The sequence below is a fragment of the Ahaetulla prasina genome, chromosome 1 (genome assembly GCF_028640845.1).
Source record: "Ahaetulla prasina isolate Xishuangbanna chromosome 1, ASM2864084v1, whole genome shotgun sequence".
Taxonomy (NCBI): domain Eukaryota; kingdom Metazoa; phylum Chordata; class Lepidosauria; order Squamata; family Colubridae; genus Ahaetulla; species Ahaetulla prasina.
Window position 1 is genome coordinate 244538006 of NC_080539.1, and position 27531 is coordinate 244565536.

Genomic DNA, 27531 nt, shown 5'->3' on the forward strand with positions numbered 1-27531 from the left:
ACTAGTGGGCAGTAGGGACCAGGTTGACTACCACTACTATGGATGGTATTGATACCATATGGAAATGCTGTAATGAGTGAAAATTTGTGTTTTGTTTTTTTAATGTTGAAAATGTTTAATTAAAATTATTTTAAAAAAGAAAGGAAGGAAGGAAGGAAGGAAGGAAGAAAGAGGAGGGCCAAAATAAGAGCAAACATCCTGGAAATCGCCCTTCCTGCCCCATAAAGAGCCACCCACAGGTCAACCCACGTGGCAGCCAGGAGGGAGGCAATCCAGACTGCCCAGCAAATGAGGCGTGGAGGCCGCCTCGGGTTTTTCTGCATCCAGCGCAGAAGAAGACAGGTGAGCGCTGGGACTCCCTAATTAGGATGGTTCGGGGCCGGCGAGATTGCAGGTGGGAGCAGTGGGTCAAGCAAAGGGGCGGCGAAAGAAAGCCGCCTCTCGCGCCCGTCTGAAGAGGGTGGGATGCCGGCGTGTTAAAGGGGCAAGAGCGGGAAAGACTCGAGCAAAGTTTCGGAAGAGGCGGGAGGCGCGTTTCCCTCATTTCGGAAAAGGCTCCGAACGGCTCCGTCTGAAACGGGAGGGGAGGGAAGCTCAGCAACCGGGACAGGTGGTTCCCGGATCCAGGAAACCGCAGCCGCCGACGTCGCAGCGTGGGTTGGGTCTCTTTCTTGGCAGGCTGCCTCCTCACCGATAGCAGCCGAGCCCGCCTAAAGCGGCCTCCACCCCACACGGGGAAAGGCTACGCTCTCCGCGTCTGAAGCGCGCGGGAGTGAGTTGCCTGCGCGGGTGAGGACGTGTCGTGCGAACCCCTCGCCCACCTTTTCCCAGCACGCAGTTTAAAAGTCTCCTTCTCAAACGCCCACTTAGAAATTAGCTGGAATTTTGTTACACTGGAAGCCAGTGTTTCTCAACCATGGCAGCTTGAAGTTGTGTGGACTTCAACTCCCAAAATTCTCCAGCATAGCACAGCTAGCTTGGGGAATTCTGGGAGTTCAAGTACACACGTCTTCAAGTTGACAAATAGTGCAGTCTAAGCAGTTGAATGGTGCAGTAACCATGTCACCAGGTAGGTTTTATTAAAGATTTTATTATTTAAGTGCCTTAAAATGAACAAGGCTGCAGGCAACTCGGAACTTAGAGGTCTGTAGGAATTTTTTTGGGTGGGGGTGGGCGTTTATTGTGAATGTAATTAGTAGAACATAATTGCCTTTTGTGCACAAGCTGTGTATATAACACACTTGACCGTTCATCTGTGTGAATGCTTTTGCGTAATGATCACATAATACAAGCAAATACCTCACATAAAACTTAGGATTTTTTAAAAGCAGTTTTAACTTATTTATTCTTTTGGCAACTTTATTGGACAGGGTCCCCAGGTTCTATAACTGGGACCAAGCTCTGATCCGTACAAGCACTGATCTGTCAGGCTCAGTGTTGCCTATACGGATCATCTCTCCAGATGTTCTTAAAGTGTGACTTTTTTCTATTTCCTTGTGTGTGCATTATGTTGAATTCCAATACCGCATAGTCACTCACTCCAAGCTTCTTGTAATTTCAACTCCTTCTATAATTTATTTATTTATTTATTTATTTATTTATTTATTTATTTAGTCACACAGTATATATAAGCATAAGCATGAAATAATTATACAATATTTAGGCATATATATGAGTATGAGTATATAATAACTATATTAATTGGATATAAAGAAAGGAAATAATAGAACAGGAACGGTAGGCACGTTTGTGCTCTTATGCACGCCCCTTACAGACCTCTTAGGAATGGGGTTAGGTCAGTGGTAGACAGTTTTTGGTTGAAGCTTTGGAGATTTTGGGAAGAGACCACAGAGTCAGGTAGTGTATTCCAAGCATTAACAACTCTGTTACTGAAGTCATATTTTCTGCAATCAAGATTGGAGCGGTTAACATTAAGCTTAAATCTATTGTGTGCTCGTGTATTGTTGCAATTGAAGCTGAAGTAGTCTTTGACAGGAAGGACATTGTAATAGATGATTCTATGAGTTAAACTCAGGTCATGTCGAAGGCGGCGTAGTTCTAAATTTTCTAAACCCAGGATTTCAAGTCTGGTGGCATAAGGTATTTTGTTGTATTCAGAGGAGTGGAGAACTCTTGTAAAATATTTCTGGACACGTTCAATTGTATTGATGTCAGAAATGTGGTATGGGTTCCAAACAGTCGAGCTGTATTCAAGAATTGGTCTAGCAAATGTTTTATATGCTCTGGTTAGTAGTGTAGTGTTTTTGGAGAAGAAGCTACGCAAGATTAGGTTTACAACTCTTAAGGCCTTTTTTGCGATGTAGTTACAGTGGCCTTTGACACTTAGATCATTTGATATGAAAATTCCAAGATTTTTAACAGGGTGGGGGTCATCAGTAAGGTAATGTCCATCAAGCTTGTACTTAGTGTTTAGGTTCTTTTTTCCAATATGTAAGACTGAGCATTTGCTGGTTGAGATTTGGAGTTGCCAAGTTTTAGACCATTCAGATAAAAAGTCAAGGTCTTTTTGGAGGATAGCTGTATTGTTGGTGGTGTTAAATAGTTTGACATCGTCAGCAAAGAGAACACAATTACTTGTAATATGGTCACAGAGATCATTAATGTATAATATGAAGAGTGTTGGTCCAAGAACGCTGCCTTGGGGAACGCCACTTTTAACAGGAACAGGATTTGATAGAGCATTGCCAATTTTGACCACTTGTTGTCTGTTTGATAGAAAAGCTGTTATCCAATTGTGGAGGGATCCTGAGATGCCATAGGATTTTAGTTTTAGGAGAAGTTTATCATGTCGAAGTCTATGTAGATTGCATCTATTGCTTTGCCCTGATCAAGATTTGTAGTCCATATGTTTTTGCAGTGAAGAAGTTGTAAATTACATGATAATTTTTTTCTGAAACCAAATTGTTTATTAGAGAGTAGGTTGTTTGTTTCTAGATGGAGGGTAATGGATTGGTTGATGATAGATTCCATTACTTTGCAGGTGACACAGCAAAGAGAGATAGGTCTCTAATTTTCAACTAGGCTGGGGTCTCCTTTTTTGACCGTGGCAAGTGACCAAAGTTTGGGAAGGGAACTGGTTGTGAAAGCTTTTTCGAAGATTATGCTTAGGGGTTCTGCTATATTAGTGGAAATCTTTTTTAAGAAATATGCACATAGTCCATCAGGTGCAATAGATAGGGATGGTTTCAGTTTGCAAAGAGCTTTTTCAACATTATCTTCTATGAAATCTATATGTGTTAGGTCTTTGTACTCATTGTTGGTACGATTGGGGAATGTCGGGTATAAGTCATTACTGTTAACAAAGACTGTGCCAAAGAATGTGTTGAAGAGGTTTGCTTTAACTGTTTCATCATTATATTCTTTGCCGTTAGAATCTTTTAGTGGTGGGATGGATTTCGAGTCTTTAAGTTTGTTGTTCACAAAATTATAAAAAGCATGATTCAAATTTGTGCGCAAGAGGTCTTCTTCTTGCTTGGTGTGATAATTGGTGCATTCAGTTTTTATTTGATTGCATATATTTCTGTAGTGGTTTTTGAAATTTGCTACATAGCCCTTTTTGTTTCCTCTCCAGAGGGATTTTTTTTGGGATTGAAGCTTTTTTATTGATATGGGTAATTTGTTTTTTCTGGTTTTGGTGGTGGTTTGTGGTATGTAAAGATTAATAACTATATTAATTGGATATAACAAAAGGAAACAATAGGACAGGAACGGTAGGCACAATTGTGCTCTTATGCACGCCCCTTACAGACCTCTTAGGAATGGGGTGAGGTCAATGGTAGATAGTTTTTGGTTGAAGCTTTGTGGATTTTGGGAAGAGACTTTGTGGATTTTGGGAAGAGTCAGGTAGTGTATTCCAAGCATTAACTCTGTTACTGAAGTCATATTTTCTGCAATCAAGATTGGAGCAGTTAACATTAAGCTTAAATCTATTGTGTGCTCGTGTATTGTTGCAATTGAAGCTGAAGTAGTCTTTGACAGGAACAGGATTTGATAGAGCATTGCCAATTTTGACCACTTGTTGTCTGTTTAATAGAAAAGCTGTTATCCAATTGTGGAGGGGTCCTGAAATGCCGTAGGATTTTAGTTTTAGGAGAAGTTTATCATGTACTACTGAGTCGAAAGCTTTACAGAAGTTATGTAGATTGCATCTATTGCTTTGCCCTGATCAAGATTTGTAGTTCATGTTTTTGCGGTGAAGAAGTTGTAAATTACGTGATAATTTTTTTCTGAAACCAAATTGTTTATTAGAGAGTAGGTTGTTTGTTTCTAGATGGAGGGTAATGGATTGGTTGATGATAGATTCCATTACTTCGCAGGTAACACAGCAAAGAGAACACAATTACTTGTAATATGGTCACAGAGATCATTAATGTATAATATGAAGAGTGTTGGTCCAAGAACGCTGCCTTGGGGAACGCCACTTTTAACAGGGTGGGGTCATCAGTAAGGTAATGTCCATCAAGCTTGTACTTAGTGTTTAGGTTCTTTTTCCAATATGTAAGACTGAGCATTTGCTGGTTGAGATTTGAGTTGCCAAGTTTTAGACCATTCAGATAAAAAGTCAAGGTCTTTTGGAGGATAGCTGTATTGTTGGTGGTGTTAAATAGTTTGACATCGTCAGCAAAGAGAACACAATTACTTGTAATATGGTCACAGAGATCATTAATGTATAATATGAAGAGTGTTGGTCCAAGAACGCTGCCTTGGGGAACGCCACTTTTAACAGGGTGGGGTCATCAGTAAGGTAATGTCCATCAAGCTTGTACTTAGTGTTTAGGTTCTTTTTTCCAATATGTAAGACTGAGCATTTGGTGGTTGAGATTTGGAGTTGCCAAGCTTTAGACCATTCAGATAAAAAGTCAAGGTCTTTTTGGGGGATAGCTGTATTGTTGGTGGTGTTAAATAGTTTGACATCGTCAGCAAAGAGAACACAATTACTTGTAATTGGTCACAGAGATCATTAATGTATAATATCAAAAGTGTTGGTCCAAGAACGCTGCCTTGGGGAACGCCACTTTTAACAGGAACAGGATTTGATAGAGCATTGCCAATTTTGACCACTTGTTGTCTGTTTGATAGAAAAGCTGTTATCCAATTGTGAAGGGATCCTGAGATGCCATAGGATTTTAGTTTTAGGAAAAGTTTATCATGTCGAAAGCTTTACAGAAGTCTATGTAGATTGCATCTATTGCTTTGCCCTGATCAAGATTTGTAGTCCATATGTTTTTGCAGTGAAGAAGTTGTAAATTACATGATAATTTTTTTCTGAAACCAAATTGTTTATTAGAGAGTAGGTTGTTTGTTTCTAGATGGAGGGTAATGGATTGGTTGATGATAGATTCCATTACTTTGCAGGTGACACAGCAAAGAGAGATAGGTCTCTAATTTTCAACTAGGCTGGGGTCTCCTTTTTTGACCGTGGCAAGTGACCAAAGTTTGGGAAGGGAACTGGTTGTGAAAGCTTTTTCGAAGATTATGCTTAGCGGTTCTGCTATATTAGTGGAAATCTTTTTTAAGAAATATGTACATAGTCCATCAGGTGCAATAGATAGGGATGGTTTCAGTTTGCAAAGAACTTTTTCAACATTATCTTCTGTGAAATCTATATGTGTTAGGTCTTTGTACTCATTGTTGGTACGATTGGGGAATGTCGGGTATAAGTCATTACTGTTAACAAAGACTGTGCCAAAGAATGTGTTGAAGAGGTTTGCTTTAACTGTTTCATCATTATATTCTTTGCTGTTAGAATCTTTTAGTGGTGGGATGGATTTCGAGTCTTTAAGTTTGTTGTTCACAAAATTATAAAAAGCATGATTCAAATTTGTGCGCAAGAGGTCTTCTTCTTGCTTGGTGTGATAATTGGTGCATTCAGTTTTTATTTGATTGCATATATTTCTGTAGTGGTTTTTGAAATTTGCTACATAGCCCTTTTTGTTTCCTCTCCAGAGGGATTTTTTTTGGGATTGAAGCTTTTTTATTGATATGGGTAATTTGTTTTTTCTGGTTTTGGTGGTGGTTTGTGGTATGTAAAGATTAATGACTCTATTGACTTCAAATAGGAAAACTTTATAGTGGTCTTCTGCAGTGATGCAGGATGAGAACAGATTTTGCCAGTCAAGAAATGAGAAGTTGTAGTTTATAAGGTCATAGTTGGTTTTTTTGAAATTGTAGTTTGGAATACCATTATTATGATGATTTATGTAAGGGCGTATATTGAGACAAAAGTCTATCGTGCTGTGGTCACTGTTGGAAAAGGGTTCTTTTATTTGTAGTCCATAAATTGAGTTTTGTTGTTGCAGAAGATGAGGTCAAGGCTGTTGCTGAGTCTTGTATTGTTAGTTACTAGTTGTTCTAGACCAAGGTTTGTAACAGCGTTTTATAGGGTAGTATGGATGGGTTCAGTTGTACATTCATTTGTTATCCAGTTAATAGAAGGTAGATTAAGATCTCCCAGGAAGATGAGAGGATATGGGCAAGAGGTAGCCCATGTTAGCAGGGTGGTTAACTTGTTTGCATGAGCGATGACGTAGTCAGGGGCTCTGTAGCATAGTAAGAATCGAAGTATGATGTTAAGGGACAGGTCGCATACAATAGTCTCAGAAAGAGAAAGTTTATGTGTAACTTGAATATTTTTAAGATTCAGTGACTTTTTGTAAAAGATAACCACTCCACCTCCTCTGCGGCTTTTGCGATCTGGCCGAAAAACATGATACTGTTTATTTGAAATAATGGAGTCAGGGAGGGATGAGTACAGCCATGTTTCGCAAACAAACATAATATTAAATGTACCAATGTTTAACAAGAGGATAAATTCAGGCAATTTATTTACAATGCTTCTTGCATTTATCAATTTGCATTTAAGATCTGCAGTGTTTGGTGTAGAAGAAGTAAGGGGCGTGCGTAGCTAGTTTGAAAGATAGTCGGTTGGGGGTTATGTACGACGGGTGGTTGGAGGTTTCATTCATTTCATTTCTGTTACTGAGAATTTTGTTAGCGGTAAGTTCAGTATGGTTGACCCTCTCATTGCCTTCACTGTCTTTTGGGAGAGAAAGTTGTCTGCTAGGTTTGTCTGGAATCTGTTTGATCTTCCAGTAGGTTCAGAATTTGTTTCCCAATTACTGTCATGGTAGTTAAAGTCCCCCATTATTATTGTGGTGTGCTTCCCAAAGGCATCTTGGAGCTCAAATCGGAAAAGCCACCGATTACTGTATCTTGTTCTAAGTCCATTCTCTTTTATCACTATATGAATGTGAAACTATTTTCACATTAGAGATTGTCCAGGTTTTTTCATTGATCAATTTAATTCATTTTTTATATTACCTGAACTTTTTACTGCACAAGTAGTCTTTAAAATACATGTTTCGAGAATTGCAAATTTTGGATCCAGTTGCTTGTTTAATATAAATTAAATATTGACAACCTGGCTATCTCTGATAACAGCTATCATATTCAGACTGTGTCAAAATCCCTAAGACCATTAGATAACACCAGAGAGATCTTTCTTTCTGGCCAGGTGATAGGTCTAGCATCGAGTAATAAATAGGCGTACTATTTTTGGTCATGCCTAAACAATAGTTCTAATATATTATGTTATTATGTTATTATATTATGTTATATTATTATATACATAATATGTATATAGACCAGACTATGATAAAGTAGCTTATCAAGATTATGTTTGCTTCTCAGCAGTAGAGAAGCAGTAGAGAAACTAAGACAGACCTAATCTCACTAGGCTACCACCTTTGTAAATAGGACAGAGAAATTAATATAAAGTCCATTGTGGACAAGGTCCTTGAATGGTCTCTTAAAGAGCATATTTTATGAGCACTTGGAGAGTAATGCAACAATTAACAAGAGCCTGCAAGTGTTTTGCATAAACAGTCATGCCACGTTAACCTTATCTTCATTTCTGATTGACATATTATCTTATTAGATTGGGGAAAGTGCTGTGGACAAAGCATATCTTGATCCCATCAAAGCATTTGACATTAATAAAATGGTTGAATACAATCCCAATGATAGAACTGTAACAGATTCATAATTGGCTGAATGATTGCACTCAGAAATACTCCCAAATAGCTGGACATTGGAAAGTTCTACTCTGTTGAATGCTACAGGGCTCAGCCCTGGGCTCTGTGCTGTTCAACGATTTATTAATAACCTGGTTGAAGCGGTTGAGTAAATGATTACCAAATGTGCAGCTGATGTAAAACTAGACGTGGCCGATGCTTTAGAAGAGAAGGTGAAGATTTTAAAAATTCTAGACAGGTTTGAACACTGGGCTGAAGCAAACAGGATTAAATTTAACACAGATAAATATAAAATATTGCATGAGAAAAAAAGGTACAAGTACAGATTGGGGAGGGGGGGAGAAGATCTGGCTTGGCACAGTAATGAATAGATGTTCTAGGTCTAGGAGATCACATGGTAAGCATGAACCCAGCAGTGTGATGCACTTGCTTTTTTAGGAGGTATTAATGGAAACAGAATTCAGATTACAAGAAGTTATTATACCACTGTGCTTTGCCTTGATCAGACCCTTGTGTTTAACTCAGTGTATTGTAGCTCAAAAAGGACAGTGACAAACTTGGGTGAGTTCCGAGGAGGGCTGCAGGATGGTGAGAGGATGGGAAACCAAATTATTTGAATAACAGTGAAAGAGATAGATATGTTTAATATGCAGACACAGGAATTGCTTTAACATCCTGAATCTCTTTGGCAGACAAACAGAGAAGCTATGGAACAAACTTTAAAAAGTTATTAAGGATGAATATGAAAACAGACTGCCAAAATGAATGTTCAGTCTCTCATTCCCCATCAATTGTTCAAAGCAATCTGGTTTTTACCAGCTAGTAGTTCGCTCTGGGACTTTAGTGGAACACTATAATAAAGCTAAATGCAGATATGTATATTTTTTTATTTGTATATATTAGTGGGACAGCAATGATAAATTATCACATATACATAAAATCGGGAAAAGATAAACCAAATAATTCAAGTTTGAAGTTACGGTAACAGCTGTTTGAACACAAAAAACAAGTCTGAATACACTGTGTAAAACTATTGTCTGATGAAATCCTGAGGAAAAAGGAATCTTATGTAAAAAGAGAACATTTGTAAATATATCAGCAATTCAATAAGAGCTGCACAGATGTTTTGAAAGATTTCCAAATGTTTATTGATAATAAGTAAAGGCATTGTCAAATTCAGTTGAATACACACTCATTTCAGAGGAATGTCACAGTAACCCATATTGCTTCAGTATAGCAGAACCAGCCATTTATAACTTATTTGTAAACCATTATTAGCTATAGCTCCTTTATTTATTTATATGATTTATAGAACCACCCATCTCACACAAGTGATTCAGGGTAATTTACAAAACACAGAAAATCCACCACACAGTATAGCTTAATCTAGTGTAATATGTGAACCAGCTCTGAGTTTTATAGGCAGCTAATCTTTCTGCAAAAATCCTGTTTCAGACTAAATTCATATGGACTTCATATGTTAAAGAAAGGCTTGGCATCAGAAGACTCTAGCTTACAGACAGTTCTTGCTCCGAGATCAAAAGCCCTTTGCAAGCAATCATGTTACACCTTTAATAACTGTCTATCTGTTCCCTGGCAGTTAGGAACAGATGGGGAGAGAAAGAGAGAAAGAGAAAGAAGTCAGATATTAAAGTGAATGTTAAAGGAGAATTAGTTGCATCCGTCACTTTGGGCTTCTCAGCCATCCTTTGAAAATTGGTATCAGTTTTCATATTTTTCAGAATACTAGAATAAATGCTTTCTGTACATACATTTCTCTTCATGTGTTACTAGACTTTCTGAATGCCACATCATTCCAGTAAACAAATCCCTTAGGAACATAAAGCATTCCAATGGACGTGCCTAGAAATATTCAATTTATTTTTGCTTTTTCTTGGAAGCATTTCACCATGCAAAACGTTGAAAACAGTGGTGAAGCTTTTGCAAAATAAAGTTTCTACTTGCAGCTTTCTGATGGATTCTTTTTAAAAGCAGCCTGACATTTTACTTTCCTTACTGATTTGCATAAAAATTTTTCCTTTGTGTTGTAAGTTCATCACTCCCTGCTGCTTTCTTCCCTGTGTGAAGCCACAGTAACACTGAAAAAACAGCAAGGGTGGTGGTGACTGGCAAAGATTCTTTCTTTCCACTGGAGGGGAATAAGCACTGGGAAATCAATGAACCTTAACTGCTTCAATTCGGCTTCATGGGAAGTTTGCACAGAGTGCAGGAATATCTTAACAATATGTGAGAAGAGCCTGAACTCAGCCAATATGATTTGTGAGCCCAGTTACCCAACAAAGTTTAGTGCACTGGATAAACTCAGTGGGCAATATATAGGAAAGAGCTACAAGAAATATTGCCCCAATAAGAAGGCAAGATGGCAAGATTTGAGCTTCAAGTTGATGATCAGGTTGTTGCTGAACTAGAGCGATGATCAACTCCAGATAGCCTGGAGAGGGATACTGGCAGTTCTAGTTAATATCTGGAAATCATAAGCTCCTTTTCCAGGTGTACGAAAATAGTAAATGAAATCATTGCTCTTCTACTATGACTATATACTCAACAAAGTCTGTCCATCTTCTTTCCTAAAACCAAGAATGTTCAATTTTACATTCCTTCCATTTGCTAACTGATGGGCAGTGCTTTTCTTTATCACTCTCTTTTGGGTGTCTTCGCATGTAGCAGCTCTTAGCTGACTTTCTGTGGGGTTGGAAGCTAAGTAGGGCTAGACCTGGTTAATTCTTGCATAGATCAATTTCCTGGTCTCCCATATAGAATTCAGAGCTATTGACAAGACTGGGAAGTTGAAAAACATCCTGGAAAAAGTACATATAGGAAACCCATACTGCTGCCAAGAATACTTCATGGCTATCAAGCTTGACTTGAAGATATATTTATTTTTCATGCTGGTGCATTGCAAAACATTAGGGAAGTAAGTTAGCACAGCGGGGAGAAATAAAACCAGATCTAGCATTCAGATAGGTGCATAAGCCTTAATATTAATGTCTTCTTCAGGCTATCATATAGTACAAACAATTTTGTACAATCGTATAGTACAAACAATTTATATTATGCTATTTTTATTCCAGTTTTAGTCCTCCACTTCAGTGAAACCTGGTTGTGTCAATATGTGTTGAGGTGACAGTAACCTGTGTTTCTGCCAAGCCTGGCTGCCATAAAGCCATGAAATATCTGATTCATCTGGGCATGATAGTTGATTTGGAGCACTCCCTGCAGTGGCTTGTCTTTGTCATGGCAGAACCATCCAATGTGAAAGGCGGAGCATTTCTGCCCCAAATCAGGACCAGCATGAGAAGTGATGGGTATGTGCAAGAACTTTTTCTTGAAGAAGCCAAACAGGTATGTTAAGAAGGCTTATCTTTTATTTATCAACCGAGTTCTGTCTTGAGACTTTGCAGGATGAAGGGCATAATGGAATACAGCTAGACCTCAACATATGACTATAAGAGAGCCTGTTCATTATGGCCTTTTGCATAAAATGTGTCGGTCAAGCAAACTGGCTTGATTTTACTATGCTTTTCCACTGGTTGTTAAGTGAATGCTATGGTTGTTGAGTGAACATCGCAGTTGAAAGTACAAATCCATTGTTCACTAAGGGGAATCTGCCGTAAGCCAGAATGGGCAGTTTTCAGCAAAACTGTTGCAAAATGCAGTAATGTGACTGCATGATGCTGCAAACAGCCATGAATGTGTTTGTGTTGCCAAGCTTCTGAAGAGCAGTCACATGACTGTGACTGTCAGAACTTCAGATATGAGTCATTAAGTCCCCTTTTTCAAATAGGTTGTAACGTCGACTGTTTGCTAAATGACTGGCTGTTAAGTCAAGGACTAACTATAAAGATTTTCTCCTCTATTTTTCATATCAATTTTTTATATACTATGAAATTGGCTTATACTAATTTCTAGATTTTTACAAAATAATTAAATCATCAATGTAAGAATATTTTTTAAAAAATAGGTTGTCACCCATCACACCCGAGGGATTAATTGTACAATATTTTATTTTCCTTGTTTAAGACCAAGAGAGTTTTCTGCGCACTCGTAGTGTGACAAGTGAAAATGCTGAACAAAATTTGGAAATCTCACAAGGAAATTATCTTGTGTTTGTGACAGAATTCCAGTGCAATAACCATCCACAGAAACTTCCAATATCATTTATCCAGAATCTTTCTTGAAATAGAGTGGATTCACAGATGGTACTAAACAACAAGTAGCCCTTGACTTCCGACTGGTTGCTTAGTGACGCAGTGGCTTAGTGGGTAAGACTCTGAGCTTGTCGATTGAAAGGTCAGCAGTTCAGCAGTTTGAATCCCTAGTGCTGCCGTGTAACGGGGTGAGCTCCCGTTACTTGTCCCAACTTCTGCCAACCTAGCAGTTCAAAAGCATCTAAAAAATGCAAGTAGAAAAATAGGGACCACCTTTGGTGGGAAGGTAACAGTGTTCTGTGCACCTTTGGCATTGAGTCATGCTGGCCACATGACCACGGAGACGTCTTCAGACAGTGCTGGCTCTTCAGCTTTGAAATGGAGATGAGCACCGCCCGCTAGAGTTGGGAACAACTAGCACGTATGTGCGAGGGGAAATGTTGTGCCTCGCCCTCCTCTCCTCAGCTGGACCCCTCCCATCTCCTGCTATCTGAGCCAGTGAAGAAGAATGGCCTGGCATGCCTCCAGCCCCCAGCCCTGGCACCATGCCCGGACAGACTGAGCAAACAAACCTCCCTCCTACAGCATGTGAGCATGAAGCCAGCCACGAGCTAGAATTGCCGGCAGCTGAGCAGGAAGACGAAAAGTGGACAGATCCCCGCTTCCGGAGAATGGAGAGACGATGTCAGCAAAAGGAAGTGAGGGGCAGGCCTGGATAAGTGCTGAGTCATGGAGCCATACCCCATGGCCTATATAAAGGATCTGCTTTTTGGCATTCCTTGAGTCAGGCAAAGTTCATCTGGTTGCTGAAGTCACACCTTGGATTCCTGCCTGCCCTGAGAACTCTGACAGGAATTTGGCAAAGCTGCAGAGGCTTCATGGCCACGCTTGATACAGACTTCCCAGACCCAGCCGTCAGAGGAGGAATGGGACACGACGGGAACCTTTACCTTTACCTTTTTACAATGGTTGTCCTCCCACCACCCCATGGTCACATGAACACAGTTCAGTGTTTTTGGCAGCCAGGCTATATTGTAGCTGTTTGTAGAATCCCACAGTAACATTACTGCATTTTATGATGGTTTGGCCCCAAAGTAGCATTTACTACTGGTTTTGACAAAAATGGCCCACAGCAAACTATGGATTTGCCTAACACCGTAGTGTTTTTTATTTATTTATTTATTTATTTTTGTCACAAAAGTATACACAAACAATCGTCATAGATAAAACAACATATCTTAAAGAATATATATATATATATATATATATATATATATATATATATATATATATATATATATATATATATATATATATATATATATATGTAAGTAAAAAAATATGCATCAACTATATTAATTTGATATAATAAAGGGAACAATAGGACAGGAACGGTAGGCACTTTTGTGCTCTTATGCACGCCCTCTTAGGAATGGGGTGAGGTCAATAGTAGACAGTTTTTGGTTGAAGATTTTGGGATTTTGAGTAGAGACTATGGAGTCAGGTAATGAGTTCCAAGCATTAACAACTCTGTTGCAGAAGTCATATTTTCTGCAATCAAGTTTGAAGCGGTTGACATTTAGCTTGAATCTATTTTTTGCTCTTGTAATATTGCGACACTTAACAACCATTACAAAAAAGATCATAAAATCCGATCAGCCTCCTGGATAACCCTATTTACAACCATCACAAATTGGGATCACGTTGGGCAGGCAGGCTCCAATATGGTCATAACTTGGGGATTACCTGCATAATGGTTACATCTGGTACATATTTTGTGGTTGACAGCTGTGCAATACATTTTATATGAGTCACAAGATATGTAAAAACCAGAGCTGCTTTAGTGCTTTAAAAAGAGGATGTTCCTCTGTGATTCCATGTATTTTAAATGTCTCATTCAAAGGCTTTGCCTAGTGTGGCTCCAGTCACTATTGGGTGTTCAATAAGCCGTGATTAAATCCTAGCTTGTGATGTGCAAATTTAGATATAAAATGTGAATGTTCTGGTACAAGGTTGGATGGATTTTTCTACAGCTTTGCCGCCATATTTAGGAAGATGACAAATTAAAAGTAACTTGAAAATTTTTTTTTCTCCTCAGGGTTATCAGACGCCTAACAAACCTTGGTGGAAAATACAACTTTTTGTTTGGGAACCAGTGCTTTTTGGAACATGGGATGGAGTCTTTACTTCCTGTATGATTAACATCTTTGGAGTAGTTCTCTTTCTACGGACAGGCTGGCTGGTTGTAAGTATATGGGATTAAGCAATAACTCACAGAGGTTATTATCAGTGGTGGGTTTCAAATTTTTTTACTACCGGTTCTGTGGGTGGGGCTTGGTGGGCATGGCATGGTTTGGTGGGCTTGGCTTGGCTTGGTGGGTGTGTCAGGGGAAGGATACTGTAAAATCTCCCTTCCCACCCCATTCCAGGGGAAGGTTACTGCAAAATCCCCATTTCCTCCCGATCAACTGGGACTTGGGAGGCAGAGAATAGATGGGGGCAGGGCCAGTCAGAATTTTTACTACTGGTTCTCAGAACTACTCAAAGTTTCCACTACTGGTTTTCCAGAACTGGTCAGAATCTGCTGAAACCCACCTCTGGTTATTATGCTGTGTGGTTTAATTTTTGCTGATCTTTTAAAAACAATGTGTGCACTTGTCCTTGACTTACAACCATTCATTTAGTGATCATTTGAAGTTACAACACAACGAAAACAGTGACTTATGAGCAGTCCCTCCACTTATAACCGTTGGAGCCATAGTCATGTGATTAAAATTCAGGGGCTTGGAAATTGATATGCATTGACACTGGTTGCAGCATCCCACAGTTATATGATCACCATTTGCAACCTTCCTAACTGGCTTCCAACAAGTGAAGCCGATAAGAATAGCCATATTTGCTTAATAACCACATGATTCACTTAACAACTACAGTGATTCACTTAAAAAACACAGCAAAAAAAAAGTCATAAATTTCTGAGGTCCTCCTGGCTTGGGGGTGGAAATTTTGAACCCAATTGTGATCATAAAGGGGAGGACAACTTGTATAAAAATAGCTTTCCTTAAAAAAAAAAAGCAAATTCCAGAAACAAGGGGTGTCTTTTCAAGTAAAGGGTTTTTCTCAGACTTTTTTTTAAAAAAGCATTGAATGCATGTTGCTCTGCAGAACTATTACCAGCTGCTCCATCTGCAGTTATTGTTAGCTTTTTAAACAGCTTGTTAACCAATGCATAATGAAGACGAGAGAAACCCGCCGGGTGGGAGTTTTAATGGAAATTTTAAGGGGAGGAAACCGACGGGTTTGGGTTGGGGTGGGTGGGAGGGTTAGGGTGGGTGATGGGGTAGCCCGTCGGGGAAACCAGTTCCAGCGCATGCTCGTGGCGACTATCAAATCGGTTCGGAGGTTATGGGGGAGTGTGTTCCTTTGTGTGAGGGTGAGTCCATCTGCACGGTAAGTGGGAGGGGCAGATATGGCGGAAGGGGATCGCATCGGTTTAGGGGTCACGTTCGATGTATACAGGCGATTGCGTGCCCGATCCCCTGACTTCCCCCGTTCCGCGGATGGTCAAGACCCTCAGAGCCTGGGCCTTCGACTGATGTTATGCAACGCACGGTCCGTGGCCAATAAGGCCCCCCTAATACATGATCTGATTCAGGGGGGTGCCGCGGATATTATAGGCGTTACGGAGACCTGGCTGGGCACTGAAGGCGTGCCCTGGTTGAGATGTGCCCACCGGGTTTCCGTGCATTCCATCAGCCGAGGCCCAGGGTAGGGGTGGGGGTGGCGGTTGTTATTAAAGAGAGTCTAGAGCCGAGGAGACCACTGTACCTCAGATTGCCGGGTGTGAATCCTCTTGTGAGGTGGGGTCATAGATGTCAGATGGGCTTGCTGGTCGCACCTGGCTCCTTGCTGCGTGACAGCGGCCCTGCCCGAGCTCCTGGAGGTGCTTGCCGGGTGGCAGTGGAGACCCCAGACTTTTAGTCATGGGGGACTTTAACTTGCCATCTGCTGGCTCGTCATCGACAGTAGCTCGGGAGTTCATGGCCTCCATGACGGCCCTGGACCTGACTCAAGTAGTGGATGGCCCTACTCACATTGGGGGAGGCACACTGGACCTGATTTTTATCTCTGGTCAGTGGTTGAAGGATCTGGACTTGGGAGATATAGTCACAGAGCCTTTGTCATGGTCAGATCACTCTCCTTCGCCTGGACTTTCTGACCGCTACCCAACACCGCAGGGAGACGGAACCATTACGTTGGTACCGTCCCAGGCGCCTGATGGACCCAGAGAGGTTCCGGACGGAGCTTGGGCCATTCCCTGAGGGTCTGGCTCACGGCACGGCAGAGGAACTGGCCGCAGCCTGGGAACGGGCTGCGGCTGGGGGTTTAGACCATGTCGTGCCTCTGCGGCCTCTGACCCGGCGCAGATCCCAACCGCCCTTGGTTCTCCGAGGAGCTGAGGGGATGAAACGCCGGAGAAGACGCCTAGAGAGTTCTTGGAGGTCCAGCCGCTCAGAGGTTGATCGGACACTAGTTAGATCCTATACTAGGACCTACCTAGTGGCACTGAGGGAAGCGAGGCGTTGCTACGCCTCCTCCTCATTGCGCCGGCAGATAACCGCCCAGCTGCCCTGTTTGGTGGCCCGCCTCCTTCACCAGGGGAGCGGGATGACCCGCTGCAGGGACGTGCTGAGGAGTTTAACGTTATCTATACGATAAAATCGCTCAGCTTCGGGACGGTCTGGACCAAAATTGTGGCGATTCGGACGGGCGCCTGAGGGCGGTCTTGGTGATATTGTTTGGGATGAGTTTGACCCTGTGGCTCCGAGGACATGGACAGGTTGCTGGGTAGATTGAATGCCACCACGTGTTTACTGGACCCGTGCCCCTCCTGGCTGGTGCTGGCCACTCAGGAGGTGACACGAGGCTGGCTCCAGGGATTACGAGCGCTTCTTTGGTGGAGGGAGTCTTCCGCCGCCTTGAAAGAGGCGGTGGTGAGGCCCTCCTCAAGAAGCCTTCCTGACCCGCTGTTTTAGGTAATTATCGTCCGGTCTCCAACCCGCCGCGCGAAGGTTGTAGAGAGTATGGTGGCATATCAGTTTCCTGCACCTGGAGGAAACTGTCTATCTAGACCCGTTCCAGTCCGGCTTCCGCCCGGTTACAGCACTGAGACGGCTTTGGTCACAGGATGATCTCTGGAGGGCCAGGGATAGGGGTTGTTCCTCTGCCCTGGTCCTATTAGACCTCTCAGCGGCTTTCGATACCATCGACCATGGTATCCTGCTGCGCCGGCTGGAGGGATTGGGAGTGAGAGGCACCGCTTATCGGTGGTTCTCCTCCTATCTCTCCGACCGGACGCAGACGGTGTTGGCGGGGGCAGAGGTCGGCCCGCGGCGCCTCACTTGTGGGTGCCGCAGGGTCGATTCTCTCGCCTTCTGTTCAACATCTACATGAAGCCGCTGGGTGAGATCATCAGTGGCTTCGTGTGAGGTACCAGCTGTACGCTGATGACACCCAGCTGTACTTTTCCACACCGGCCACCCCAATGAAGCTATCAAGTGCTGTCCCGGTGTCTGGAAGCCGACGGGTCTGGATGGGGAGAAACAGGCTCAAGCTCAATCCTCCAAGACGGAGTGGTTGTGGATGCCGGCATCCCGCACAGTCAGCTGAGTCCACGGCTGACTGTTGGGAGCGAGGCATTGGCCCCGATGGAGAGGGTGCGCAACTTGGGCATTCTCCTGGATGAACGGCTGTCTTTTGAAGACCACCTGACGGCCGCCTCCAGGAGAGCTTTCCACCAGGTTCGCCTGGTGCGCCAGCTGCGGCCCTTTCTAGACCGGGATGCCTTATGCACAGTCACTCACGCCTTGTGACGCCTCGCCTGGATTACTGCAATGCTCTCTACATGGGGCTCCCTTGAGGGGCATCCGAGGCTTCAGTTAGTCCAGAATGCAGCTGCGCTGGTGATAGAGGGAGCCCTCGTGGCTCCCACGTGACACCTATCCTGCGCAGGCTGCACTGGCTACCTGTGGCCTTCCGGTGCGCTTCAAGGTGTTGGTGAACGCCTTCAAAGCGCCCATGGCATAGGGCCGGGCTATCTACGGGACCGCCTGCTGCTACCGAATACCTCTCACCGACCCGTGCGCCTCACAGAGAGGGACTCTCAGGGTGCCGTCGGCGCGACAGTGTCGTCTGGCGCCCAGGGAAGGGCCTTCTCTGTGGGGGCTCCCGCCCTCTGGAACGAACTCCCCCCAGGACTCCGTCAACTTCCGGACCTCCGAACCTTTCGTCGCGAGCTTAAAACTCATCTATTCATCTGCGCTGGACTGGGTTAGTTTTTAAATTTATGGGTTTTTAATGGGTTTTATTCTAAATTTTAATCATGGCCAATTTAATAAGTTTTTTAATTATATTTTAATCGTATTTATATTGTATTATTTTGTATTTTTTATCAGGCTGTGAACCGCCCTGAGTCCTTCGGGAGAAGGGCGGTATAAAAATTTAAATAAATAAATAAATAAATAAATAATATCATTAGAATACTGGCAAACGGCTCATCCTACAACCAAATTAAGAATGCAATGGGGAGAAGACAGTTAAAGCAATGAGCTGTGTGATTAACATTTTTCCTTACCGCTTTTGCCTGTAGAATTAGATAATTGTAGATCAGTGTGCTGTGAGCATCAAGGTTTTACCCTGGAAGCAAATAGGATTGTGTCCAGTAGTGCCCCCCCACAAGAATCCCAGATATAATTTGTGCTCTACATGGCTTTTATTTTATTTACTTAATCTTTGGTTGGACTATGCTGTGATATAATGTGAATGTCAAGGATTTATATCTTGGAGTAACTGGAGGAACAATCCCGCTTGTCAACAAGATGCATGGAATAGATACTCTTTTGATATATCTCTCACGTAATGAATTGTGCTCATTGTGTTAAAGCCAAGAGTGGTTTGCACTGACTTAACTACAACAGCATTTAATGAGTTGAAAATGGCAAAACTCTACTGTCCCTGAACAGCCCTGGTATTACCAAATGTTGAGTTCATTTGGGAGTGACAACTTGCTAAATTCTCAATATTTAGTAGCAACAAGGTTGATACTTGGGCAGAATATATTTCTACCACTGATACAGCTATAATAGTTGTGGGAAACAAAATGGCTTTTGCCTGGTGTTTTGGAAAATAATTCTTAATGTTATCATTTGAACGACCAACCAACAAGAGAACCAATCAGCTGCTCAGAATTTAAATATAGCTCCAAATGAACAACCAACCACATGACTAATTGACCAAACTGGCACATAAGACATTTATAAACCAAAGAGAATAGGACAAGAAAATCCTGCTGATGATGTTACCTTGTCTGATAACAAAAAGTTCAGAAACTAAGTCAAAACAAGACTGGAGAGCAAGCCACTGCCAAGATCAGTAAACAGTGTATGGTATTGTATCCAGATCAGTAAACAGTGTATTATCAATAACCCAGTTTGTCTCACCAGGTCTGCATCATCTTATAAAATCATCATACTTTGCTACAGCATCCATCCCTAGCCTTCTTTTAGTTCATTCCCAGGTTTTCTAAAAAAAATCAATCTTGCTGAAATAATTCAAAACTAGTTCAGAATAAGCTGCATAATATTGCGGCTCCAATATCCATTTACAAAAGTTTATAGATAAAACTGAAACGTCAATTTTTCTCAATATTTAAACATTCACAATTAAAATATGATAAAGTTTTTATAGCTGTGTTAATATTTTGTTCTTTGTTTTTCTATGAATGTAAAAATAGCAATAAAGTGTCTTGGATTAGTTGTAATGAAGCTGATTAAAAATGACTGTTCAGGTGAAACATGTTGCCATAGTGACATATTCTCCGAAACATTAAAGAATTTGGTATCATCTCAGGTAACGGCTGTAAAACAGTAATCCTACTCGTTTTTTTAAATACATCAAATATATTTTTTTTGCAACATTTTTCCTGATTTTATTAAATATTTTGCCAGAATTATTGATATACATGGGTCACATTCAAAAGTTAAAACATTCATGAGTTTGATAGGTAGGCCAACCTGTTGAAATTAATGGATGCAATGCAACCCAGGATAAAGTAGGGTTTGTGTTAATAGAGCACTGTTGTTGATGGTGGTAATTGCATTTCCAAAATTCTACTAATAATTGGCTGCTGTGCAAAATAAGAAATAGATAAAAGAAATAGATAAACTCATATAAGGCTCCTATTTCCAAGAACATGTGAGTTTATACATTGGACTCTAAGAAAAGATCACAAACTTTTCACTGCAAATGCAGAAGCTGAGATGGAGTAGACTCATCCTTCATTGAAATATTTCCAGCTTGGATGGTCTTACTAGTTTTTTCTACCCTATGGCTTCCTGTGATTTCTAAATCCAACTAATTGTGGCTTCTTCCATGAACCACAGTTAAGCAAACGTTACTTAGCAAATGCATGGGCCCAATTATATTCTTTCATTATTATAAAAGTCATTTTTCTGATTTTCTGATAAGCCTCTTCTGTTATTACATCTTCTGATATTACATCTTCCATTGCTGAATCCCATTTTATTTTTCCTGTATCTTTTTTGCTAACCAATATCTATCCAGCTGCATTCATGAAATTCTATTTCAATTTCTTGCCCTGCTGGGTTTGATGACAGCTGTAGACGATCAAGGAGAACCAAAGCCAGGACTCAGCATGTTCACATCTGCTGGCATCTAGTCCTTTTATACTCCCTCCCTAAAGGGCTATTTTTGAAAAGGAAAGCATTGTTGCAGCTTGCATCATGTTTTTTTGAAGTTATGTGTACTAGAGATATATTTCAAATGGGCAATGAATCTAGAGTGCTACTTAAATATGTTGATGGTATAAGTATAGTCTGATATACTCTACACCAAGCAACAATTAGCCGAAAAGCTTAAAATCACTTCCCCTTCTGGAGAGCTGCTACAGGAAGGAACACCACGCCCGCTGGATAAGAGCAACACAGAAAGTGCTTTGAAGAAGAGCTGAAGGAAGCAAAAGGCTTGGATTTGTTCACAATAGGGATCTCTAAAAGAGGAAAAGTTTAAGAGATCACTTTTTTATTTACATCTACATGTTGGCAATACTTGGAAGTCCCTCTGAGGATACAAATGTGGAAATATAAGAACACAGGAACTTGTTCCTTTCCTTATGGATCACGATGTAAAACTCTATCTGTGTGCTGTGCCTAATTTTATAAGTAGATGCCTGTGAAAGATGCAGATAATCAGATAATCATATCTGATTATTTCTGAAAACCTAGGCGTATGTCTTGGTCATGAGAGTGGTTTTCAGGAGAATTAAATGTTGCGTGTTAAAAACCCTTCATGCTTAACCTCTCTTCCTTTGCTCAAGAAAGCTAATCTTTCTGGATAGTTGCAGCAAAGGACATATTTCTCAAGAATCCCTACCACTTTGAACATCCCAGTTCATTATGAAAGTACAATTCAGTACAGGGAGAAGTGGCATGGGATCAGTGCACAAGCTAATTTTAGGTATTAATTCATTTATAACAAACAGTAGTCTTTCTGTGTGAAGTAACTTCGGTGAATTCACTTATGGATTATATATCAGCCACCTTCCCCAATGGTTTGCTTCTAGTGTAATTATTAATTTATACATCATATTCTTTTTTGCTTCAACCCTCCCCTTCCATTTCAGGGGAACACTGGAATTCTAATGGGCATGTTTTTGGTGTCCTTTGTCATCATGGTGGCCTTAGTAACCGTCTTGTCTGGCATTGGGGTTTGTGAACGATGTAGCATTGGAAATGGAGGAGTCTATTCAATGATTTCTACTGTTCTTGGAGGTCAGGTTGGAGGGACCTTTGGCCTACTTTATGTTTTTGGTCAGGTAAGAATGCTATTTTCTTAATATATATATATATATTTTTTTTAATGTCATTTCCCCCCATTAATTTTTCCCTTTATGTTCAGGCAGTGGTGGGTTCTAACCGGTGTTACCACCAGTTTGCTTCACTCATGCGCTTTGCGCACAATCGGTGCTTGCGTGCTCGCTTCGCACGCACGCACGCCAAACTTGCACTTCACACAAGCACATTCAGAGGCTGAATAATTGAGGCATTGCAATCTGCTCTGCCGTGCTGTTCAGCTGGGCTAAAAACAGAGTAATAAAGGTAGGTATAGCGCATAAAGGTATAATAAAGGTAGGTGGGCGGGAGGGCCCAGATGACGGTTGGAGCGAACCACTTTGCTGACACTTCACCATCTCCACTACCGGCTCTCCCCAACCGGGGAGAACCGGTAGCAACCCACCACTGTGTTCAGGGCAATAATACCCAAAATTTGCAAATTCTGTTGTGTTAATTGAAAAGATACCTATTCCAAAAAAAGAGAGTACTGATTTGAAAGTTCTGAGGTGTGATGAAAGTTAATTTTGCTTAAATGTGCCTTTCTAAAATTCAGTTTTTTTTATTGGACGTGGTATGAATAAAATGCTACCTGCTCTTTGAAAATTCTGTGATACCCTGGAAAGTAAAGTGGGGATTTGCATATGATTCTATGCGTGGAATGCCTTTTATTTAAGATTATTCTTACTCCAAGCCTTGGATACCAGGTATTGTTTGAAGAAATGTCCTGAAAGAACATTTAAAAAACTTAAAAGTATATCACATTATCTGCTAAATCCCAAAATTTTCACAAAATGAAATTTAAGTAAATGCAAACATTAAAACTCAAATGAAATGAAGCACATTCAAATTATGATGTTTAAAAATTAGACTGTATCCAGAGGTGGTATTCAGCAGGTTCTGACCAGTTCTGGAGAACCAGTAGCGGAAATTTTGAGTAGTTTGAAGCACCGGTAAATATTACCCCTGACTGGCCCCGCTCCCATCTATTCTCTGCCTCCGAGTCCCAGCTGATCAGGAAGAAATGGAGATTTTGCATTAACCTTCCCCTGCCATGCCCATCAAGCCACACCTACTGAAGTGGTAGTAAAATTTTTTGACTCCCACCACTAACTATATCCCCATAACTTATAACATTTCACCTGAGAATTCTAATAGTTGGTGATCTGCTTAAAAACCGAATCTATTTAGTCAACATTTTATTTAGTATAATGTTATTTAATATATAATATATTGTTTGTGGACATTTTCCTTGGAGCTTCCAGCTTCTTTCTACTTTGATTTTTAAAAAAATATTTAATTAAAGAAAAATAGGAAGCTGGCACGTTGCAAAATGTCTACCTTCAGTCTAATTTTTATTTACATGAATGCCTCACTTACATTCAATTTAAAAAAAATAAAAACAGTGAGCAACTATAATTCAATATTCATTGGTAATGTATACCCAGGGCTTAAAGGAATAATCTGCAGCAGCCCCAAAATCAGGTTCTTAGCAAGATTCTTAAGAAGCTACTGAGTTTGATGATGAATTCCTTGTCAGCCCAATTCAAAAGAAGCTCCACATTTCTATACTGACTCACCTAATGTGCACGTTTCTCAGATGTCAGATAGAGCTATGGGCTCTTTAAGTTAGCAAGCAAAGGATGACCCTTCCAGCCTTCCTAATCCTTCAGTTAAACATTGGCAATGTATGGAGCAACTGCTTTCACCTAGCTTTTAACTTCCTGCAGTGAGCTCTCCAGGGTCCTGGCCATGCTTTGTTGTTCTTAAAGCTTGTTGATGTCCTTTCTCTGTGAATACACTACTAGTCATTAGCTAGCTCCATCTGAGTGCTCTGTCAAGCTAGGACATAGTCTCACTAATAAGCCTTTTGGTAAATTTTTAATGTAACCTCACCCATCATGGCAGTCTTTTTGAGGATAAGCAATCCTTACATGGTAGCCATTGCCATAGCCATTGCCATAGCATGCTGTTAAAACTCCAGATGTAACCACCCACTCAAAAAATTTATGGTAGACAGTCTCATAGTAGCCTAATACTTCATCTTTCTTCTATCAAAAAACCTAAATGAGGATACATTTTTACTCTGGTTTCCCATTCATACCACAAATGAGACCCATATCTGTTTAGTTTCAGCCGATTTAGTCTATTTATTCTAATTTATTCTGAGGCCTTAATTATGTTCACCACCGACATTGAAATTAATACTCATCATAATATTTAAATACAGAAACAATTCTTATTAATGCCACTGAGAAATCTATCACTGATTCCTATATGACTAACAATTTAAAAGATGACAAAAGTTTATGCAAGCTGTTACTCTTTACTAGAATATTGTTCACATCTATGCTGCTGTATTTATCTTAAAAAATACCATTGGTTTAACTTGGGAACTAGATTTATAGAGTTTAAGTATCAATTTAATTTTAGCAAAACATTTTAGTGCCATAATTTAATAAAATTGTACTGCAGTAGCCAAGAAGAAGAGCTGTTCTTCATAGCATCATAATATTTTATGCATAGATATAAATAAGATATTCTGAAAACCATTCTACTATGTTAATTGTTACTTCCTAATTTTGCAAGTGAATCAACTTGATTCATCAACATCTGTCAAACATTCTACACCTAGGAAGCTATCAAGGAATGGGTTTTTTAGATTTTTGTTTGTTTTAAATAGGTTTCTGATTAGCCTTGGATAGTTCATCCCCACTAGATGCCTTTGTTTACAGCATGAGTGTCAAACTTGATCATGTCACGTGACGTATCATGACGTATTGTAATATTTTTTTGCCTTCGCAGAACTGGGGTAGGTATGACCTGTGTGTGACGCATCTGGCCTGTGGGCTGCCAGTTTGACATCCCTGGTTTACAACATTCAATGTTGTGATATTCCGTGAGAGAAATATTTTCCCTCAGTTTATTTTCACTGTTTAGCCAGAGTCAACTTTCAGACCATATATACTCTGTTCTCCAAGAGTATCACTTTTTTTAAAAAAAAAAATCTTCTATCTACCAAATGATTATTATTAAAAACTATCAGTACTTGCTGGTTTACTTCCTCTTCTTCCTACTGTACAAACAATATTTTGGATATTGGGGATGAGGGTAAGAAATCCATTTGACCATGGGTTGTGTAGTTCATACAGGGATATAGTTGGATTAGAATCTAGAATTAACTTTTCTAGTTGTTATTAATGCCCAAGGCACAAATCTCTTTTCTAAAGGAAAAAATATAGAAAATCAGATTTAGTTGACTTGTCTTGTTAACATTCTAGTTTTTATCCTTTCTCAGTGTTGTTATTAATAGAACCCACATTAGGCCTTTAAATTCCCTGAGAATCTTGTATCCTCTTATGCGTTTTCTCTTCCTCATGAAGTCTGAATGGCAGAGTTTCCAAATAACGGTTTTTTAAATATAAAAAATAAATAACATATTCATTATCCTCCAGTTTAGGCTCTTCACAGATAAAAATGTTCTTCAGTGTGTTGCAGGTGCTATGTATATTACTGGATTTGCTGAATCCATCTCTGGCCTCCTGAATTTCACTAACATTTGGGCAATCAGAGGCATCTCCCTTGTAGTTCTGCTGGCCTTGCTTGGAATTAACCTGGCTGGGGTGAAATGGATAATACGACTTCAGCTGCTACTTCTCTTTCTACTGGCTGTTTCCACACTGGATTTTGTCATTGGCTCTTTCACACACCTCAGTCCAGGTAACGTTTTACTGACTCTTCCAAATCAAGAGAACCATCTTAATGGATGAAGGAAATAAGTTTTTATGTATTTATATGTTGATTAAATATGCTAATATGAAAAGGTATTTCTAAAGCTACGGTCTTTCTTTCTTTGTTTACATGAAGTATATCTTTTTTATCTCCCTCCCTCCCTCCCCCTCACACAAAGGAACACCATTACAACATAAGTTTTTCCTATGCATGTGTTTATTATTTATTAGGTAATAATAAATAGTTTATTAGGTAAATATATTTACCATCTACAGGTTTTTTAATAAGAACTGATTGAAAGTGATTTTTAAAATGTGCTGGGCAATTAATAAATAGAACTTTCATAATCTTTAAAGTATTTTACAATTCATTCTGATATATTACTCTATAGAAAGAAACCGAAATGAATTCACTTGAAGTGGCTATGCAACTGGGTAATGGAAGAAAATAACCAATTGAAGACTACCCCTCTCCTAGCAATTTTGGATGAAATTTTTATATCTAAATACTCATAGTAAATTATTATGAGTTTCATTGGATGCTTGAGAAATTTAGAGCTGAAGAAAATTATAAAAGAGAATGACTCAGAAGGTTATTTAAACAGATACACCCATCTACAGCTGTTTTAGCCTAATGAAACTCAGGGCTGGATCTATCCAGACAGTTCATCTGGTCAACCTATTAACTGCTTCTTTTATAGAATACCTGCTGCATATTGCAACCTGTCTTCTTGGCTCTATTTTTTCCCCAAAAGTCACTTTCCATTTTTTTTCCATAGCCTTTCCAAGCATTGTTAAGCACTGTATGTTTCAGAATCATTGCATTATAAGTTCAACATATGAAAAACTTGTTGTGACCCAGGCCCAAGTAGGTAGTAATAAACTTAGTCCATGGAAAAACAAACTTTATTCGAACAGCTGGGAATTACTTCATTCCGAGCATCGTTCAACTCAAAGTAAAACAAATGCCTCCCAACACAAATTCCTCAGTTATCTAACAAACCTTAGTCCAATTAGGCAAACTGGCAAAGGCCCTTCCTGGCAAACATCCAGAAGCCACAAAAACAAAGACGTATAGGAAGCAGAAGATGGAACAGAAGACGCAGCTACAACGTTGTTTTCCGGCAAGGCTTAAACGCCGGTGCTGGTCTGTTTTAAGCCTTATGGGAGGGGCCAATCATCTCTTGGTCCTATTCCCGAGTTGTCCTCTCTGCTTGAGCTGCTTTTGCCTTCTGGCAGCTCTTCTCATGCGTGCATTAGGAAAAGGCTCTTCGTGTTCCTCTGCCTCACTACTATCAGTCTCTGGAGGCTCTGGAGTCTGCACCTCACTTCCCGATAGCCCTGGCCTCACCTCAGCCTCATCGCTGTCCAACTCCGTTGCCAGCTCTGTAGGCTGCTGATGGACCACAACAAAACTAAAGGAAATTGCACAGTACTTTCGTTGGCTGGGCATATGAAGCTGAGGAATTTTGTATAAGAAAAATAAGGTAGACAGGGTAAATGTGATAGTTTGATAAGATCAAGTCCACAAGTATTGGAGAAGAATATGTGGCTTCTAAAAGATCACAGAATAGTAATTGATTGCAAACTGAATGTGAGATAGCAATATGTGACTGTCAAGAATGAAAATATAATTTGGAAATGCATCAACTGAAGTATAGATAGTTCT

At 40.3% G+C, this 27531-nt stretch overlaps 1 protein-coding gene across 1 annotated transcript in view; it reads left to right on the forward strand.

Moving 5' to 3' along the window:
• Positions 1-159: 159 nt before the first annotated feature.
• The window catches only part of SLC12A8 (solute carrier family 12 member 8), a 98935-nt gene continuing 71563 nt past the window's right edge, over positions 160-27531 (forward strand). Inside the window, exons 1-5 of the mRNA XM_058195049.1 lie at positions 160-342; positions 11147-11417; positions 14322-14468; positions 21924-22115; positions 25620-25851. Of these exons, the coding sequence (XP_058051032.1) occupies positions 11241-11417; positions 14322-14468; positions 21924-22115; positions 25620-25851 (748 nt within the window). The 5' untranslated portion in view covers positions 160-342; positions 11147-11240. The remainder of the gene's footprint in view (positions 343-11146; positions 11418-14321; positions 14469-21923; positions 22116-25619; positions 25852-27531) is intronic.